Source organism: Peromyscus leucopus, chromosome 8b, assembly GCF_004664715.2.
Source record: "Peromyscus leucopus breed LL Stock chromosome 8b, UCI_PerLeu_2.1, whole genome shotgun sequence".
Taxonomy (NCBI): domain Eukaryota; kingdom Metazoa; phylum Chordata; class Mammalia; order Rodentia; family Cricetidae; genus Peromyscus; species Peromyscus leucopus.
The window spans coordinates 102,272,101-102,290,231 of record NC_051086.1 but is presented as its reverse complement, the minus strand read 5'-3'; the positions used below and the strand labels follow the sequence as shown (position 1 = coordinate 102,290,231).

Here is an 18,131-nt window from a genome sequence, read left to right as displayed (position 1 = left end):
TGTGAGTTCGAAACCAGCCTGGTCTACAAAGCAAGTTACAGGACAGCCAGGACAGTTACACAGAGAAACCCTGTCTCAAAAAACCGAGAGAGAGAGGGAGGGAGGGAGGGAGAGAGAGAGAGAAAGAGAGAGGGCTGAGGCTGCTGCCCGGTGTGCATGAGTCCCGAGTTCAATCCCCAGCATTGTATAAACAGGTGCGTTGATTCACATCTGCAATCCTAGCATGCTGGAGGATTAAAAGTTCAAGGTCATTCTCAGCTACACAGAGTTTGATGTGAGTCTGGGCTACATGAGACCCTATCTCCAAACAAACAGATCCTTACGTGATTGGCAGAGTTATCAGAGATGGACTGTAAAATAAAGTATTGAAGGAGCTGTGTTGGTTACCTTTATGTCCTGGTTAAATACATGACAGACACAACAGGTTCGAGTCCCAGCACCCACACAGTGGCTCAACCATCTCTAACTCCAGTCCCAGGGATCTGACACCCTCTTTTGGCCTCCACTGGCACCAGGCATGCATATAATACATATCCATACATGCACACAAAACACTCATACACAAAAAATAAAATGAAAAATAATTTCAGTATTGGAGCTGGAGAGATGGTTTAGCAGTATGAGCATTGGCTGCTCCTTCAGAGGACCTGGGTTCAATTCCCATCACCCGCTTGGCTGCTCCCAACCATAACTCCAGTTCCAGGTGGAGATGGTTAAGAGGCTGCCATGGTGTGCAGGATGATGTGGTGGACAGTTTGGGCTGCAGCGATCACACCTGAAGAAGAGCAGGAACTGCCGCAGGGGACTGTCTCTCTTCACCCCTCACAAGACTCCTGTGTTTGGGGCTCCCCAGGGCCCAGACCTTTTCTCCTGTGCCTGAGATGGTGGTAGAGCATAAAGCAGTGCCTTCTCCTTTGATTTCCCATACTGCCTTCAGGAGACAGGCACTATGCACTAACTAACCCACTGCTGGGGAAGGAACTTCCCCCGACAAGCTGGTACCTCAAGCCTGCAGGAATACCTCACTGGTTCTCAGTTTCTGGTCTTAGAACTGAGGGGTTAGCTTAGGCTTGGTTTGAGCTTTCCTAATCAATGAATGCTCTGTGTGAGCCATCTGCCTCCATGGTGGCTTGCTGTACCCCCGGCCTTATACCTGTCTGTCTGGGCAAGCCTCTTCTCCCCCCAGCCTCAGTGCAGCAGGCTCCCAGTGCAGCAGGCTCCCAGTGCAGCAGGCTCCCAGTGCAGCACCAGCGACTGAGAGGCTGAGGCAGGACCTGCAGCAGGCCCAGTCACTGCTCCTGCCCTCCAGTCCACTCCCATGCCTCCCCAGCCCCCCCCCCCCCCCCCCCCCCCTGCGAGGCATTGTCTGCCTTTCCCTATGTATCTCCAGGTCAGTCCAGACTTGGTGTGTCAGAAAAGGACCTGAAGGGGAGGGACCGTCTTCCAGCCATCCGGAGGCTGCTGCTGTAATGTATGGATGCTGGCTGGGATGAAGTCTGCATCCAGGAAACACTGAATCCGTATGGTTCAGGCTCTGGTGACATCAGAGGACAAATGGCCAGAGGCAGCCATGGCATGGCGGAGGAAAGGGGACAGCAGAGCATTTGCAGACAGTGGGTTCAGAGGTAGGGAGCCCTGCGCTGCTGGGGGGGCCCTGGCTGGGCCCACATTTGGCTGCAGGAACTGAGGCACACTCACATGGAGGGTGAGTCCCCTGCCTGTGAGGCCTGGCTGCCACAGGGGCTGGCTTTTGTCTCGTGGGCAAGCTCCTCACTTGTCTCTTCTCTCTGTGTGAGATACATGGTTCCACTGGAGCTGCTGACGTCTGTTCGCGTGAGCTCTGAGCTGCTGACTCCTCCCAGGCAGCACTTGCCTACCTTTTCACCTGGGTCTCATCGCCCAGCTACCCAGTGAACCATGAACCAAGACAAAACCCTTGGGCCAGTTACTAAGAAGACTGGTCCATCAGTGCAAAGGCCTCAGCTAGCTTCAGTAAGTCCTGTCTGGCCACATGCCCTTATGCAGAGGCACATACCCGCAGGCAGCTGTGGAGGTCTTCACAGCCATTGTGTGGGTCTTCCCCAGTGTCACCTGGAAGCCTAAAGCCACCCACATTCAGTGGGCCCGGAATTCATAAACTGGCTTCCAGCAGACAGATACCTCAACAAACGTTCATGAAGCCAGCCAGGGAGAGGCTGTAACTTTCCTCCAGCTCCGGGTGAGCCAGCCCAGATCCTGCTCAGGCCTGAGACTCCTCTCCATCTCTGGAGCTAGGAAGAAGGCAGTTGAAGCTGCAGGACCTGACAGAGCGCACACATCACACATCAGTGATGACCAGAAACACACACTGGTGTGTGTCCACCCTTCTAACTCATGAGAAATGAGTATGTATTACCTATTTTGAAGAATTCTAGGCTGGCCCTGGTGATGTATACCAGAAATCTCAGCACCAGGGAGGCTGAGGCAGGAGGCATGAGTTGAGGCCTACGTAGTGAGGCTTTGTCCCTGTGCCCCTCCCCAAAATAATATACATCGCAAAAAGAGAAAAATATATACATTGCAGCTGATTTATTCAGACACTTAGCAGTGCTCCTACATGGAATGGCAAAGATTAGAACACATATTGGAAGGGAGGTCGCCATCAGTTCCAGACCTTTGCCCTCAGTAGATCACATTAAACCCTACAAAGTACTCCCCTGCTCCCCAGGACCTTCCCATATCCTTAGAGGCAATCAAAAGTGGCTTGGGGACACTGCTGGGACCAAGTCTTGACAAGGACTACCTTCCCTAGTGTATACCCCAAAGGAAGAGCCTGCACCAGAATCAGGCTGTTCGGGCTTTCAGGTACTGCACAGCCCCTAACTTAATAGCCATCCACTGTCCAGTCACGCAAACACAGGTCTGCCCCCTCTTACGTGGCCAGAGATGATTCAGTTCCCACCTATGTTGTCCCCAACAAGGGAGTAGGCTGCAGGCAGCCTGTGAGCTGACCCATCCACACCTGCAGCCAAATCCAGCAGAAGCAGAGATGCAGGCAACCAGGAGGCAGACCAGGCATGGCCCCAGCTCACCCCAACTGCGGCCAGTCTCAGACAGCCTCCTGGTTGTTGCTGTAAAGAGGAAGTACCAGGCCAGCAGGGCAGCAGCCTGTACCAAGACAAGGACTGAGACGTGAAGGTCCACCCTGCCTGGAAGCACTCAAGTAAGTAACCCACTTGGTGGCTTGAAAACAAACCTAGACTGTACCCTCCCACTCAGCCCCAAGCCTCCTCCCATCAACCTCCCCTTGGGAGAGGGAACAAAACAGAACCCAGGAGTCAAACTTCAGTGACACCCGGATCTGCCATCTGTTCTCGGGTTTCTGGCCTCAGTCTCCCTCTCTGTGGCATAGGATGACTGGGGATAGAGAGGTAAGGAAGCACTCAGGAAGCACTCAGGCAGCTCCTAGCACAGACTGGGACTGTCTCAGCTCCTGAGGGTTGGAGTGGTCTGCGCCCCCAGAGCAAGAGCATGCCCTGAGCACCCAGAACCCTGAGGCACCCCAGCAGACTGTGCCATGACTTGAGACGCTGGCTATCATCTGCCTTTCTCGTGTCCAGCTGAAGTGGAAAGAGTACTTCCCCAGCATGCCATCCCCAGGGCACCCTCCTAGTCAGGGTTCCAGCAAGGGCCAAGAGTGCACTTCCTTCTCCACACAGCCCGCCGCCTGGGACTCAGATGATCACGCAGTGGGGCATTCCTGGGCGTTGGCTCAGGCTGAGGAACCGGGCAGCTGTGAGCAGGAGGGCACCACTGAGCACCTCCAAGGCACAGGAGCCCCAGGCCAGGGCCAGTGACCAGCCGAAGCTGATGTTCACACTCTGCACGTGCTGCAGACCATACAGGCGGGCAGTCTCCACAAATGCCAGGTGTGAGTAGCTGATGTAGATGCTGACCCCTGCCAGGGTCAGGGCACCTGGGGAGAGAGGGGCAGCAAGATTGCTCCGTGTGCCACCAGCAGACCCAACTTTAGGTCTCCACTCCCCCCTCACCAGCCCTTGGGCAGTGTGGCGGGGGAGGGGAGTGGGGGATTTATAACTGACTGCAGCAAAAGCCACAGGTTTGGTCTGGGGGAGCGTGGGAAGCAGAATCTGACGCACTGTACTCTGGGAGAGGTAGGGATGTGGTGGGCACGCACACACAGCGGAATGGCCACACTCTCGGGCTCCCCAGGTGCCAATACAGCTGTTGTCTGTCGCCCACCACACCTGCAGCACCCAGTTCCCTGGAATGGCGACCTGTCCTCCAGCCTTAACCCTCTTACAGCATGCCTCCCAGCTGGTCCCTGAAGCCTCGGCTGACAACTCCAGATCCATCTGCCTCTGTTCTTGCTATCCTGACGCGGGGGACCCCAGTCCCCCAGCTCCTTTCCCTCTGAGGGCAGGAAAGCTGTGGCCAGCCTCCCCTAGAAGCTGCCTTCTGAGTCTCTGCCTCCACCAGTGTCTGTACTTGAAGGAAATGCAGAGGCTCCATGTCACCGTGGAGCTTCCCACTTAGAATCCCAACCCCAGGACAGTTGGTAGCTTCCTGTGCCTTCTTAATTGGATTTTGCACTCAGTCTCCTGGGTCAAGGCTATAGCAGATATTTTGATTACCCCGATTTCACTCTCCAGAGACCTGGGTCTAAACATCTGTCTGTCTCATTAGTCTGTGGCTGCGCTTCCCTCTGTCAGGTCCATCCCACTCCTAACAAAGGTCTCCTGAAGAGCCCAGTGTCCCCTGGAGGGAAGCAGGCTTATCTGGAAGATCTCATCAGTGTAGTCACAGCCGTGAGAGTAGGACCGGCCTGAGCAACAGACCAGCACAAACCTGGCCCAGAGGCTGCTGGCGACGGACCCACAGGGCCACCTACCCACTTTCGATGACCGCTCGCCTAGGGTCACTGGAACAGACTGTACCAGAGGCACTCGAGGGGACCTGAGCATCAGTTTCCCTCTGGCTCTGGAAGCCTGCTGAAGTGGCCTGAGGAGCCACCAGGGAGCTCTCGGCCTGGTGCTGTGGCTAGTCATAGCCTGGGACTAGAGGAGTAAGAGCCAAAAATAATACGGCCCTGCTTGCCCAGCTGCCTCAACCCCTCAGCTGGAAGGAGTGAGGAGCAGATGGGGTCAAGTCCCACACCTTCTTGCACTGTCTGCCCACAGAGCTGGTCCTGCAATTACCATGGATACCCTGAAGTCTCCCGGGCCAAGAAGCTCCACCCTGGTGTTCCTGTGCATCCAGGCCCCAGCCAGAAGCCCTGGCCCTCAGCCAGCCCTAGGGTGTCTCTGCTGGGGGCGGGGGCTCCCCAATGTTCAGAGGGGAATAGGGGCCAGGGTAGAGGTCAATGAGAGTCACAGACCCACTCCCAAGATCTGTAGTTCCAATATCCTCCAAGGGACCTCGACTTACCCCCTAGCAAGAAGTAGCAGCCAGTGAGGAGCAGCAGAGGGACACTCCGGGACAGGGAGCTGAGCAAGCCGCAGACCCAGCCACACACGATGAGGATGAGGCTCAGAGGCAGGACTACCATGACTGTGCGATGTAGCACTGTGGGAAGAGGATGCTCGGGGCAGGCAGAGGGGCGTGCCTCTAAAGAGCCAGAGATCCCTCATCTGTTCAAGTCACCAGCAGGGCTGAGCAGATGCCCATCTCCATAAACACACGAGACCCTTCCAGTGGCCACCCCTTTCTGGTACCGGCTTCCTGAGGCCAGGCTGAGAGAGGCTCTGCCAGTGCCCTCCCCGTCCCACCCTCAGGCCTCTCAGGGGCAGTAGGTTGTCTATAGCCATCCAACTAGAAAATTGGCCAGTCCCAAAGGGGGATTTGTGGGCCCCGTGAGACTTAGTCATGCTCTGAGCTGGTTCACGTCCTCAAAGGCAAGGGAAGGCTCCATCGAAAAGGAACTGAGGTGTGAGGAGGACAGGGCAGGCTGGTATTCCAGCGTCTGTGGTCAGGGCGCTATGATGGGAACACCCTTAGGTCCCTGAGGCCTCAGAAGCAGTTTGGTGGGCTGGGGTGAGGGGGCTGGGGTGCGTGGTTTGGTCCCAGACCTGCCTGAAGAATCAGAGGTAGCACTGCCTCGGGACTCACAGAGAAGGTGCTGTATCGAGGGGGACGCTTCCAAGCTCTCACTGGCAAACGGGTCAACCAGGGGCACACAGCTGTTCTTCCCTGAAAGCCAAGGTACAGATGGGGGCTGGGCAACAAGTGCCATAGCCTTGGGATCCTATGTAACTCCTGACTGAGCCCTGCCTGGCAGCTGGGCCCCAGCCTCCGGGGTTCTTCCTCTGACCTCCATGGAGGCATCCAGACCTGGAGAGACTGAGGAGGTACAAACCGCCAAGTTACTCAGAAGCACGGAGCAGAGCCACGGTCCACCTGACCTGTCATCTCCCGACGACACCGGAACTCTTTCCAGTCAGGCCCCCCCCCCTCCACTTCCCACCTGTGGCCACGATGGCAGCACCCTGTCCTTGAGCTTCCTCACACCCTTCCACAGCACGCTGTCACCCAGCAATTTGAGGGGAGACTGATGGGGTTGGAACTCAGAGACTCCCTGAGGAGCAGACCAAGATGCCACAGAGGCGTAGGAAGAGAGGGTTACGGGGCGGAGGGCGGGGATAGAAGTGGGCCAGGTGGGAGGGAGGGGGCTGGGGGGGTCTCGGGGTGCAGCTCACCTTCGCAGGTGCGCCAGAGCCCAGAGTGGGAGGAGAGCTGCTGCGCACCACCGGAGCCGCCAGGGTTCGCCACCTCCAGGATGTACCAGTAGTCGCTGGCGACCGCAGCTGCCAGCAGCGCGAAGCTGAGCAGGGCGCCCAGGGCTGCGCTCAGGAACAAGGAGGCCAGAAGGGCCATACTGGCAAGAGCCAGGCAGCAGCCGGGTAGGGATGCAGGGTCGAGCGGAAAGCAGAGCTACGGATGGCCTGCAGGGGGTGGCAGGGAGCTGGAGACAAGGGACTGTGGGCTGGGGACAGTCAGGGTTCCGGACCGAACTGACCCAAGCTAATGAAGGCTTAGGCGGTGGGAGAGGCGGAAGACTCAGCAGGAGGGCATGGGAGGGGTGTCGAGGAGCAGGCTGGCTAGGAGGCGGGCAGGGGCGGGAGAGGCGCTGCCCTAGGTTCTTCAGCTACCGCGCTTTTCTGCCACCGTGACTGGCCAAGCTCACCAAGGGGAAATCTAAGGTCCTGGCAGAGCTGGGGACAACAAAGCTGGATTCAAGTCCCAATGTTGCCACAAACTGGTAGACACAAGCATGCCCACCCTGCTGGGTGGTGCTGGGAAGAGGACAGAGGTCAGTCCAGGACTGCCCCCAGGGGCTATACAGCAGCAGCCAGCGGCTGGACCACCGCACCAATCACCAATAGCTCCTAGAAGAATGGAGGGGTGTGTGTGTGTGGTGGGGGGGTGCAGACAGACTCAGGGTGTGACACATCTCAGCTTGGGGGCCTGGTTTTCATCAGTTCTGAGGATCAATGGGATACGCTCCCTGCAGCAGGGGGAAAAAAGCATTGTTTCTGTGCAACTTGCTTAAAGGGCACACACTCACAGGGCATTTACAGGGCACGCACCTACAGGGTATACACCTACAGGACATTTACAGAGCACGCACCTACAGGGCACACACTCACAGGGCATTTACAGGGCATGCACTTACAGGGTATACACCTACAGGACATCTACAGGGCACGCACCTACAGGGCACACACTCACAGGGCATGCACTCACAGGGCACGCACCCACAGGGCATGCACCTATAGGACATTCACCTACAGGGCACACTCCTATGGGACACACAAAGCCCCCTCAAGGACAGGAGTCAGATGTTAGCAGCAGGAGAGGCAAATGAGTGGCAAAGAGGCCTCGGTCAGGAGGAAGCCAGGCAGCTGCAGCCGGATGGACGGGGTTACATTCTGGAGAATGAGAGGGCTTCTAATCATTGCCCTGGGGTGGACAGAGCCTGCAGACAGGGGCCAGAGGTGGTCTTTCTTGAACACAGGAGCTTTGTGACTCAGGTCAGCCAAGCCTTCACTTCTTGGCTTGAGGAATATAGTCCCGAGATAAAGCAATCTTAGCAAAGTTATTAAAACAATATTTCAAGTGGAATTCAGACAGCGCACAGAATCCTTCCAGTATGTTGTGGCTGTCCTTTTCACGTGTACACCAGGCCATCCCTGCCCACATCTGCTGTGTGACAGCCCCTGCAGCTGGCACTATCCTGAGGATAACCCTGCTTTGGAGCCAGGTGGCTCAATGATTGGGAAAGACCAAGAATCCAATGAGCTCCCCAGAGCTGCAGCCCTCCCAAGGCAGAAGGAAAGGGAGAAAGGAGACTTTCCAGCCCCAAGCTCTGATTACAGCGGAGGAATCAGTGGAATCCTGCAAACTTGAGGTTACCTAGCTGTTATCTCACAATGTAACAACAGCAAGAATCAGTCATGCTTTCTATCTGTCCAGTGCTCCTGTATAGAAAATGTGGATTGACACGGGGGTCCTCCCTCCCTCCCAGTGAGCCCCTGCTCCTGAGCTGGTTTGCAAAGGTTCATGTTACTGCTACAGCTCAAGCAGGTCTAGTGCAGCTGTTAGGGTGGACAACAGCCATGCCTGAGGCCACTGCTACCCTGCGGGAAGTGACTGCATCAGGCATCCACACCATCTCTGCAGTATTTCCCTAAAGCTGAAGGGTTGGAAGATGGCCTGCTGAGCAGTCCATACCCACTTCATTTTCAACCCTGGGTCTGTGCGGCAGAAGCCACCAATTAGATTGTCTTCTAGGCAGCAGGCACTGGTCCCTGAGGGGTGGCTCTAATGAATTCTACCAGCGTACTTCCCCAGTTGGACCCAAAAGACACCAAGCCCAGTATGAAGAGGTGCTGCTTTAGAATGACCCAGTATTCATTACATGTTGTCTCATCAGATGTGTAAGCCATATTAGGCAGGCTGTGTGCCTACCTCTGGCTGCCAGGGACTCGTCAAAGCTAGCATAATCTATCATCACAGAAGTCAAAGACAGGTGGGCTTCTGGGGGAAGTCAGTACAGTTCTGAGTAATGGAAACAAGGCTGTATGCAAGCCTCTTTTCTTTAACTAGGTCACATTTGCAGCTGGAACAGGAGTCAGTTTCTAGTGGAAGCCATGTAGCTGATGAGCCCCCTGCTCCAGGCTAACTCTGGCTATTGCCTCTAGCCCGAGTTTGGGAAAGCAGTTGGAACTGTCAGCTAAATTACCCTCCAGCAGCTGGGCATCAGCTATACGACAGCTCATTTTACTGAGCCTGGCAAACATCCTTCCACAGAAGATGAACCTCAAATTACTGTCCAACAGGCCCATTCTTCTACCCAGCATGCAAGATGAAGCTGGCTAAGCCCAGCAGATGCAAGGACTCTCCAGAGTTGGAGGGCATAGGCCAGGAACACACAGCTTTTCATCTTATTGAACAAGCAAGGCTGCAGCCACGCCTCTGTTCACACATGCTAAGGAAGCACTCAGCTGGGTCCATGAAGAGAGTGACCATGACGAGGGGCAGCACCTGGAATAGCAGGTGGTCCCAGACCAAGTGGACCCCACAGGTTTATAAGGCTCCACTTGCTGAGCGGGCCTCAGAAATCAGAGAAAGAGCAGAGGAGTTGTAGGAGCTAGAGGAGAGCAGGGCCATCAGCATGGGTGTGAGAGGCAAGGACCTGTGTCTAGACAGCTGCCCAGGGAGCCTGCACCAGCCAGGGCAGTGTGTGGGAAAGATGTTTCTAGCACCATGTGCCCTAACTCTTCCACCAGACTGCACTTGTAGTGAGCAGGATGCACACCTCACTCCTGCCCTGTGCACCTGCCCTTGCTGGTCCAGCTTCTGACGGGGGCTCGGATGACAGAATGTTGCCACCCAGGGTGCTCGGGCACACTTGCCCAAGGCCCTTGCTGGCCTTTTACCTTCTTGAAAGCAAGTAGACATTCTGTAAACTGACTTCAGGAGATGGGGTCCTGGGTGCAGTACCACGAGTTCAGAATGCACTCAAACTAATGTTACCCCTTTGGTAACTAAGGGGCAAACCGTCCTTTGGGGGCTGAGACTGTTTGATCTCTTCCTGATGAAACCTGACAAGCCCCAGACCGAGCCAGTGGGCAGGAAACATGCAGCTGTGCTGGCTCCTGACTTTGTTCAGGACAATTTTTGCCTGTGTGAGACAGGAAGGTCCTCAGTGTCAAGACTGGGGTGGAGCTGGCCAGCTGCCAGGGGGCCTCTGCACAGATGTCTTGTCCCTGTCTGGGACTTGGCCCCACCTAGGCTCAGATGTCCCATCTTAGTGCTTGCCCAGGGTCCCCACCTCGGTGCTTGCCCAGGGCCCCCATCTTGGTGCTTGCCCAGGGCCCCCACCTTGGTGCTTGCCCAGGGCCCCCACCTTGGTGCTTGCCCAGGGCCCCATCTTGGTGCTTGCCCAGGGCCCCCATCTTGGTGCTTGCCCAGGGCCCCATCTTGGTGCTTGCCCAGGGCCCCCATCTTGGTGCTTGCCCAGGGCCCCCATCTTGGTGCTTGCCCAGGGCCCCCATCTTGGTGCTTGCCCAGGGCCCCCATCTTGGTGCTTGCCCAGGGCCCCCATCTTGGTGCTTGCCCAGGGCCCCCATGAGCTCTCACACCCATGCTGTCAGTTCTGCTCTCCTCCAACTCCTCTGCTCTTTCTGATTCTGTGTGGTAAGGTGGGAATAGAGACAGAGACCCAGCTGGTAATGTTGTGCCACAGTTGCCTTAGTTTCTTTGAATTATTGTTGCACAGAGCTATCCTAAGCCCTCAGGAAGGCCACCAGAATGTCTTAGGTGGTTCTGGAGACAGTCAGGCCCCAGATGTCCAGAGCAACTCCTGAAATGGCCACCCAGGAGCCATCCAAGTGAACACAGATGGCACACCATTGCAGTGGAGGACTCAGAGGCCTGAATCCTTTATAAATGACTTGGCCTGAGAGCCTGGGCCTTGCTGCTGCAGAACCAAAGGCTAGTACTGAGATGGCCAGTTTGGTTTGCCAGTGCTCTTCCTGAAGTTAAGCTGCAGCCTGGATCATTCAGAGCTGCTGGAAACCTCTGCAGGCCACCTGGGCTGTCATTTCTAACACTGCGTTATGCCCTCCCGGGTTCTGAAGGTCTTAGTGGCTTCCTGTGCTGATCTTCCCGGAGTCAGTGAGGCTGGGAACCTAGGGAGGGATGGAGCAGACCCAGACTCTGGTGAAAGATGTTTGAGCCTCAGTTTACCAGCATGGTTTGCATGGAATATACACAGCTGTGAAATCTGTACCCCAGTCTGCCTTAATTCTACCATTTCAGTCACAGTGGGGTGTGCTTTTCCCATATGCTTGGAGAGTGGTCACATAACCATGTGTTTGAGTAGGGTGCCTTATGGTCCAGGCTGACCTCAAACTCCCTATGTATTGCTTAGGATAACCTTGAACTCCTGATCCTCCAGCCTCCACTTTCAAAGTGCTGAGACTACCAGGGTGTGTCACCTCACCTGGTGTCTCAGTTTATCTTGCTGTGTGATAAATTGTCCTGATGAAAGCACTTGAAGGGAGGAGTGTCCTGTGGCTCACAGGAGAAGGTGCAGTCCATCATGATGGGGAGTCAGGACGGCAGGGTCAGGAAGCAGTGGTCAGTCAGGACACTGAACAATGATGAATGCTGATGCTCAGCTCTCCAATTATAGAGCCCAGGATCCCACATCAATTAATGTGATCAAAATAACCCCCCAAAGGCCCATCTCCTAGGTGATTCTAGACCTGCCACGCTGACACAGTATCACACCTGCCTTACAGATGTTCCATTAGGAAAAGGAAATCCTGTCCGTGTGAGTCAGGCTGTACTCCCAGTGCCTTTTTACTACTGTTCAACTCTGCAGCTTGTGCTGGCATTGAAGCTTAAACACCCCCGAATTTATGACCTCCTAACAGAAGACAACGCCTGTGTGCAGCAGCACACGCCACGCCTCAGTCCTGCTGGGCAGGGGCAGCAGGACTCGGTTCAGCCCTGTCTCCACAACAAAACAAACCAACCACTTCCCCAGACAGGAAGAGCTTGCCATCCGCTTTTCAAGTATTTTATTCCACTCCCCTGCAGTAGCAGACGCTCCCCGAGGCCAGACGAATCGCCAGCACCACACAGAACCACAGCTACAGTGCACAGGACATGTCAGCTGCCAGTATGGAAACATGAAGACCAGAAACACCTGCACGCCCACCCCCTCAGGTCCTGCCCTGGACACCGCCCCCCTCACCCACTCCTGTCCTCACCGCCAGTCCAGGTCACCACACAGCAAAGCCAGAAAATGAAGAGGTGGGCACACAGGCTGAGGCACTTCCAAGTGAAAACGAAAATAGTTGACATCCAGTTTCAAAATACCGTCTAAGACACTGCTAAGAGGCCCAGGCTGGGAAAGCTGGGACACATGGCTTAAGTGTGGCACGTCGCTCAGGTTCAGGTCGCCCCAGCAGAGGAAGCCAGCTGCTCAATGGAGTGGCGGACGGTCTTGGCCGTTTCTTCGAATTCTTTCTGCTTGCTGTTGGTCTCCTTTGCCTGGAATAGTGAACGGACACATCCGGGCTAGGTGTGGTCTAGAAGGAGGGGCCTGCCTAGCAAGAATGAGGCCCTCGTCCATTACCAGTGTGACAAAGTAACTACAACAATTATTAAAAGCAAAGTTATTGTTTGTGTATAGCTTGGAATTGAACCTAGGGCCTTATGCATAATAAGCAAATACCCCAACTTTTTTTTTTTTTTTTTTTTTTTAAAGAAATAGGGACGCATGTCACCCAGAATAGCCTTTAATTTATACCTCCTCCAGCCAACCAAATTAGTTAAGATTGCATCCTAGGACTGTACCATTTGCCACCATGCCAGGGTTAAAGTGAAGTTAAGATTTTTTTAAATTTTATTTATTTATTTGTTTATTTATTTTTTGGTTTTTCAAGACACGGTTTCTCTGTGTAGTTTTGGTGCCTGTCCTGGAGCTCGCTGTTAGACCAGGCTGGCCTCGAACTCACTGAATTTCGCCTGGCTCTGCCTCCTGAGTGCTGGGATTAAAGGCCACTGCCACCTGGCCTGAGAACTTAGTTTAAAAATACTAAATTGACAAGAAAAAGCCGCTGGAAAATGGCAGTGCTCCTTCTGGTGGGCACCCCAGACCCACAGAGCTACCACCTTAAAAATATCCAGGGGCTGAAGAGGCTCAGTGGTTAAGAGCACTGGCTGGCCTTCCAGGGGACCCAGATTTGATTCCCAGTACCCATAGGGTGGGTCACAACCATAGGCAGCTCCAGTTCTAGGGGATCCAATGCCCTCTTTCTGACCTCCACAAGCAAAACACACTATACACATAAAATAAAGTATAAATAAATAAATGGCAGTGTACGCCTTTAATCCCAGCACTCGGGAGACAGAGGCGGGGGGATCTCTGAGTTTGAGGCCAGCCTGGGCTACAGAGAGAGTCCCAATGACACCAGGGCTACATGGTGAAGTCTTATCTCAAAAAAAGGTTGAGTCTGGAGAGATGGTTCCCAAGTTAGAATCACTGGGTGGTGTGTCTTTCCTTCTGAGTGCCTTTCTCTTGACTCTGTGCCCAAACTTGTATTAAATATCTTTATTAAAACCAACTCTGGCCGGGCCGTGGTGGTGGTGCACGCCTTTAATCCCAGCACTTGGGAAGCAGAGCCAGGCGGATCTCTGAGTTTGAGGCCAGCCTGGACTACCAAGTGAGTACCAGGAAAGGCGCAAAGCTACACAGAGAAACCCTGTCTCGAAACCCCCCCCCCCAAAAAAAAAACTCTGCTTCAAAAAAAAAAAAAAATCAGTAACAAAAAAAAAACCATGTAATAGGGACTTTGAGCAGCAAGGCCCTCACCCGCTCTCACCATCCCCAGAGTGTCTGAGCATGCTCCAATCCAACGCCCACTTCAGTCCTCCCTCCTCCTGACAGCAAACTGTCATCCTCAGGGTCTAGTATCACGGTTATTTCATAACGACCTCCACCAAGGAACAGAGCTTACAGCGGAAGAGAAACTTCAGTAACCACGACAGCAGGTCCTAGCCTCTGCCTTGCAACGTAGAACTACGTAGGGCCAGGGCCAGCTGGAAGTCAGCCTTCAAGCATCAGGGACAGAGCGGCGCATCTGGCTCCTTCTCAGTGTCTTGCCAGTTACCCCCTCCCAGAATCTTCCCCTAAAAGGTTGCCAAGTGCCACACATAAGAACACAGGCTACCTGGTTAAATGTGAACTTCAAATAAGCAGTGAATAACCCACACAAAATGTGGGGTGTTGACATGGACGGGCGATGTTTACTATGAGCTCTGGCCTCTGGCCAACCTAACTCTTCATGCTTGGCTGCATGGGAGTCACCTCCTTGTGGACTCATGATGCCACCTGCCTTCCCAACTAATTCCGTGAGAAAGGACAAGAGGCAGAGTTCAGCTGGACCTCTGCTTCTGTCCCTCAGCCATCGCTCTACTGCCTGGTCCCAAACCTCTCCCTACACTGCTGCCATCCCAGGAGGACCCGCCTGTGTCAAGAGCTTCCCACAATGGTCGCCACCCAGGTGAGGTGATTCGACTCACCCCCACCATTTCCTGAGGGGACAGATCTTCTGACTGCACAACCCCAAAACCACACTCCAGGTCAGTCTGCCTGTCTCTAACTCCACACACACCCCCCACCCCCAGGGTTGAGAGCACTTCCTGGGGCGGATCCTCCAGGGCTCTGGAGACCGGGTTTGCTCTCTGTCCTTATTCTCAGTTATACATACAATTTTGTTCTTGGCTCTTTCTTTGTCCAGTTTCAAAAATTCACTGAGGGTTAGTTCTTCAAACTGCTTCTTGACAGTAAGGAAGGCACACCCAGGCGAGTGCTTCTTATGCTCCTCTCTAGAAAAATCAATGACCAACACGTCAAAAGAGCCAGTGGCCGCTCATCGCTGACAGCCCGTCTCTCCTCACCACAGCTGTCCTTGGCACACCCTGCTCTGCATCGAGAGCAAGGCATCAGGTCCCAAATGTACCCCAGGAGCGCCCCACACAGCCTAGCTTCTCTCTGCTGTGTCGTCCTTATGGCTAGAATATTCTTCTGGAGTCCTTCAGCACTCACCCGGAAGGTTGTATGATTTAACTCAGAAGGGCTGGAGAAATGGCCCAGTGGTTAAGAGCACTGGATGGTCTCCCAGGACCTGGGTTTGGATCCCAGCATCTGAAGGGACTCGGGCTGGCAAACACGGCTCTGGCAGCCTTGCCCTTCTCTCCATCCCCTCGGCTTTGCTAAAAACCGTTAGATTGCATTCCTAAAGCTACAAGGTCTAGTCCCTTATTTGGACACTTCCTCCTCCTGAGGCTGACTACCAAGGTCCAGCTATCAAAGCCCCCTTTGGCTCACCTAATTAACATGTCCAATTAAAATTAAACACTTTACTCAACACTTTAAAAGTGTTTAAAATAAAACACTTTTACTCAACTTCCCCTTTTACCTTTATAAAGGCTGTTTGCCTACGAGTCACATCTGTCTCCTCTCTACCCAGAGGCAGTCCTTTGTCCCCCCAGGACAAATACCCCTGCCCCCTCTTCGATGACTATCTCCTTTACCACATCCCAGCCGATTCTAACACAGACCTCCTCCCCTTCTTCTCTTCCTAAAAATGACACCTGCAAGGTCACTGGCTGCTGTTTCTGCCTGAGTCTGAAAGCAGCCACTCTAACTTTTCTTCCCCACTTAATAAAGGAGCGCTCTGTGAAAACAGGTGTTTGGGCGTGGTTTGTGCCTAAGGTCTGGTAGGAAGCACCTGCACCCACCTCCCCACCCCCACCGTGTGGGAGTCCTCTTCAGCACCCACAGGACGGCTCCCACCAATCTGTAACTCCAGTTCCAGGGGATTTGATGTCCTCTGAAGGTACCAGGCATGCACATGGTACACAGATACACATGCAGGTGAAACATCCATACACAGAAATTTAAAAATAAAATAAACTCAGAGGTATTGCATGTCAAATCCCTTTAAAATCTGGGCCACCAAAATGGCTCAGGTGAGGATGTTTACTGCCAAACCTGCTCACCTGAGTTCAGTCCCAGGGAGCCACACAGCAGGAGAGAACTGACTCCCTGACGTTGACCGGACACCCACCATGACACCCACACCCAAACATACACAAAATAAAACATAAAGTAATAATAACATTTAAAAAAATCTGTAGCTAGAGATGGGATAGTGGTTAGGAGTCCTTGCTGTTCTTCCACAGAACTTGACTTCAGTTCCCAGCACCACATCAGGGATCACAACTGACTGTAACTCCAGCTCCTAGGGATCTGACACCTACACCAATGGCAGAAATGAAGACTCACATGTGCACATTCACCAAAAACAAACAAATGAATCTTATAAAAATCTCGGCCAGGCAGTGGTGGCGCCCACCTTTAATCCCAGCACTTGGAGGCAGAGCCAGGCGGATCTTTTTGAGTTTGAACCAGCCTGGTCTACAGAGTGAGATCCAGAAAAGGCACAAAGCTAACCAGAGAAACCCTGTCTCGGGGGGGAAAAAAAAAAAAAAACCCCAAAAAAATTATATATATGTCAGGCAGGCCAGGCAGTGGTGACATAGGTCTTTAATCCCAGCATGCAGGTAGAGGCATGCAAATCTCTGAGTTTGAGGCCAGCCTGGTCTACAGAAGGAGTCCCTGGACAACCAGAGCTACATAGAGAAACCCACCTCAAAAAGCAAAAATCAAAACAAATACCTCAGGCAAAACCATGAGAGTTGGCAGCACTAGGGAAACTGAGGAAGAAATTGAGAATTCAAGACCAGTCTGAGCTATATAACAGGTTCAAGGACAGCCTGGAACACATACCAAATTAGGAAGGCCATTCTTTTCTACTAACTTCAAATAGTTTTTCCCAACTCCAGCTCAACCCAAAAGGCTCCCAATAGAACTAGGGCACCAGAAAACCCACTGTGAGTAGCCTACAGGGACTTACATGGGGTTGTCATCGGGTTCCCAGCCTTCCAACTCCTTAAAGCAGAAAAAACACTGGGCCAAGTCAGGCTCATTCTCGGTAGGGCAGTGGATGAAGCCAGCTTCCGCCATCTGAAAATGACAGCACAGCTCGTGAGCAGAATCAACAGTCTAGTTTTTGTTTGTTTGTTTGTTTGTTTGTTTGAGCAGGGTTTCTCTCTGCAGTTTTGGTGCCTGTCCTGGATCTCACTCTGTAGACCAGGCTGGCCTCGAACTCACAGAGATCCTCCTGGCTCTGCCTCCCAAGTGCTGGAATTAAAAGCGTGCGCCCTATCGTTCCCAGAAGTCGTTCCGGGCCGAGAGCTGGGGCGGCCTCCAGCCGGGGACAATGGAAAGCGGCCGTGTCTACCGGGCCTAACAACAGCGGAGCTAACAGCCTCAGTGGTTCGGGCAGGAGGCTGGGGAGAGGTGGGGTGGCCTCATCGAGGACAATGCAGTCTTTCCATGTCCTGGGAGGAGCAAAGCAGCTGAGCTAACAGTGCGAAGGGGGTTGGGGGGTTCTGATCCCGGGCCCCACCACTAATACACGGGCCCAGGGAGCAGTCGCTCTAAAGCTGGGGCGGCAATGTCTGCGTGTGGGCGCTCAAGTCCGAGCAGGGCTCACCCGCTCTGGGGTGCAGGAGCAGCCCTCCAGGAACGGCCAGTTCTTGAAGGTGGAGATGCGGTGGTCCATGAGATACAGTTGCCAGGTCGCGGGGAGACCCGGAGCCTCCATGGCTCCCGCCATGACGCCGGGGAGCGTGATTCAAAACCCGCGGGCGGCGCCGTGCCCTAGAGCATGCCGGGAGCGCCCCGCCTCCGCATCGTGAAGCCACGCCCTCTGGGTGCGGACGGCGCTAGGCGAGCCGGGAAGGCCCCGCCCCACAGCATCGGCGCGGGGCGTGCTGGGAGTTGTGTCCTCTGCGGCGGTGCCTCCTTGCAGCTGTGTCTGGGAACAGAGAGCCGCATCCTCAACTGCTTCCTAGAGACGCGGGAGTGGCTGAGGACAGCGGGTCGGCCTAAGGGCGCCTCTGTTAAGCCTCTCGGCTGCAAGTGCCCCTTTCCTCTGCGGGCTCTTCTTCCTGCAGCCGACTTTCCTGCTTCAGGGTTTGCAGGC

At 54.2% G+C, this 18,131-nt stretch overlaps 2 protein-coding genes across 3 annotated transcripts; both read right to left on the bottom strand.

The window, feature by feature from the left end:
- Positions 1 to 2,570: 2,570 nt before the first annotated feature.
- Tmem235 (transmembrane protein 235) lies at positions 2,571 to 7,380 on the bottom strand. Its single transcript, XM_028892548.2, has 4 exons — positions 6,696 to 7,380; positions 6,109 to 6,189; positions 5,428 to 5,565; positions 2,571 to 3,955 (listed from the first exon to the last, which is right to left on the bottom strand). The coding sequence occupies exons 1-4, from the start codon at positions 6,871 to 6,873 to the stop codon at positions 3,714 to 3,716; spliced, it is 639 nt and encodes a 212-aa protein (XP_028748381.1). The 5' UTR covers positions 6,874 to 7,380; the 3' UTR covers positions 2,571 to 3,713.
- Positions 7,381 to 12,072: 4,692 nt separating this feature from the next.
- Positions 12,073 to 17,827, bottom strand: Birc5 (baculoviral IAP repeat containing 5). Of its 2 annotated transcripts, XM_028892582.2 has the most exons (4): positions 17,640 to 17,818; positions 16,998 to 17,107; positions 14,787 to 14,904; positions 12,073 to 12,564 (listed from the first exon to the last, which is right to left on the bottom strand). In XM_028892582.2, exons 1-4 carry the CDS (start codon positions 17,760 to 17,762, stop codon positions 12,466 to 12,468), a joined length of 450 nt encoding a protein of 149 aa, XP_028748415.1. In that variant the 5' UTR covers positions 17,763 to 17,818; the 3' UTR covers positions 12,073 to 12,465. The 2 variants fall into 2 exon arrangements, with proteins under 2 accessions (XP_028748415.1, XP_037056991.1); XM_037201096.1 differs by lacking the exon at positions 14,787 to 14,904 and having other exon boundaries at positions 17,640 to 17,827.
- Between the last annotated feature and the right edge of the window lie 304 nt (positions 17,828 to 18,131).

Bases quoted from the DNA above. Each gene is read 5' to 3' on its own strand.
- Tmem235 (XM_028892548.2), bottom strand. From the start codon at position 6,873: ATGGCCCTTCTGGCCTCCTTGTTCCTGAGCGCAGCCCTGGGCGCCCTG. The intron at 6,190-6,695 runs GTGAGCTGCACC...CTTGGCTTTCAG, and splicing joins GCTCTGGCGCACCTGCGAAG to GGAAGAACAGCTGTGTGCCC. The intron at 5,566-6,108 runs GTGAGTCCCGAG...CTCTTCCCACAG, and splicing joins CTCGATACAGCACCTTCTCT to TGCTACATCGCACAGTCATG.
- Birc5 (XM_028892582.2), bottom strand. From the start codon at position 17,762: ATGGCGGGAGCCATGGAGGCTCCGGGTCTCCCCGCGACCTGGCAACTG. The intron at 17,108-17,639 runs GTGAGCCCTGCT...TGTCATTTTCAG, and splicing joins GCTCCTGCACCCCAGAGCGG to ATGGCGGAAGCTGGCTTCAT. The intron at 14,905-16,997 runs GTAAGTCCCTGT...TGATTTTTCTAG, and splicing joins GAACCCGATGACAACCCCAT to AGAGGAGCATAAGAAGCACT.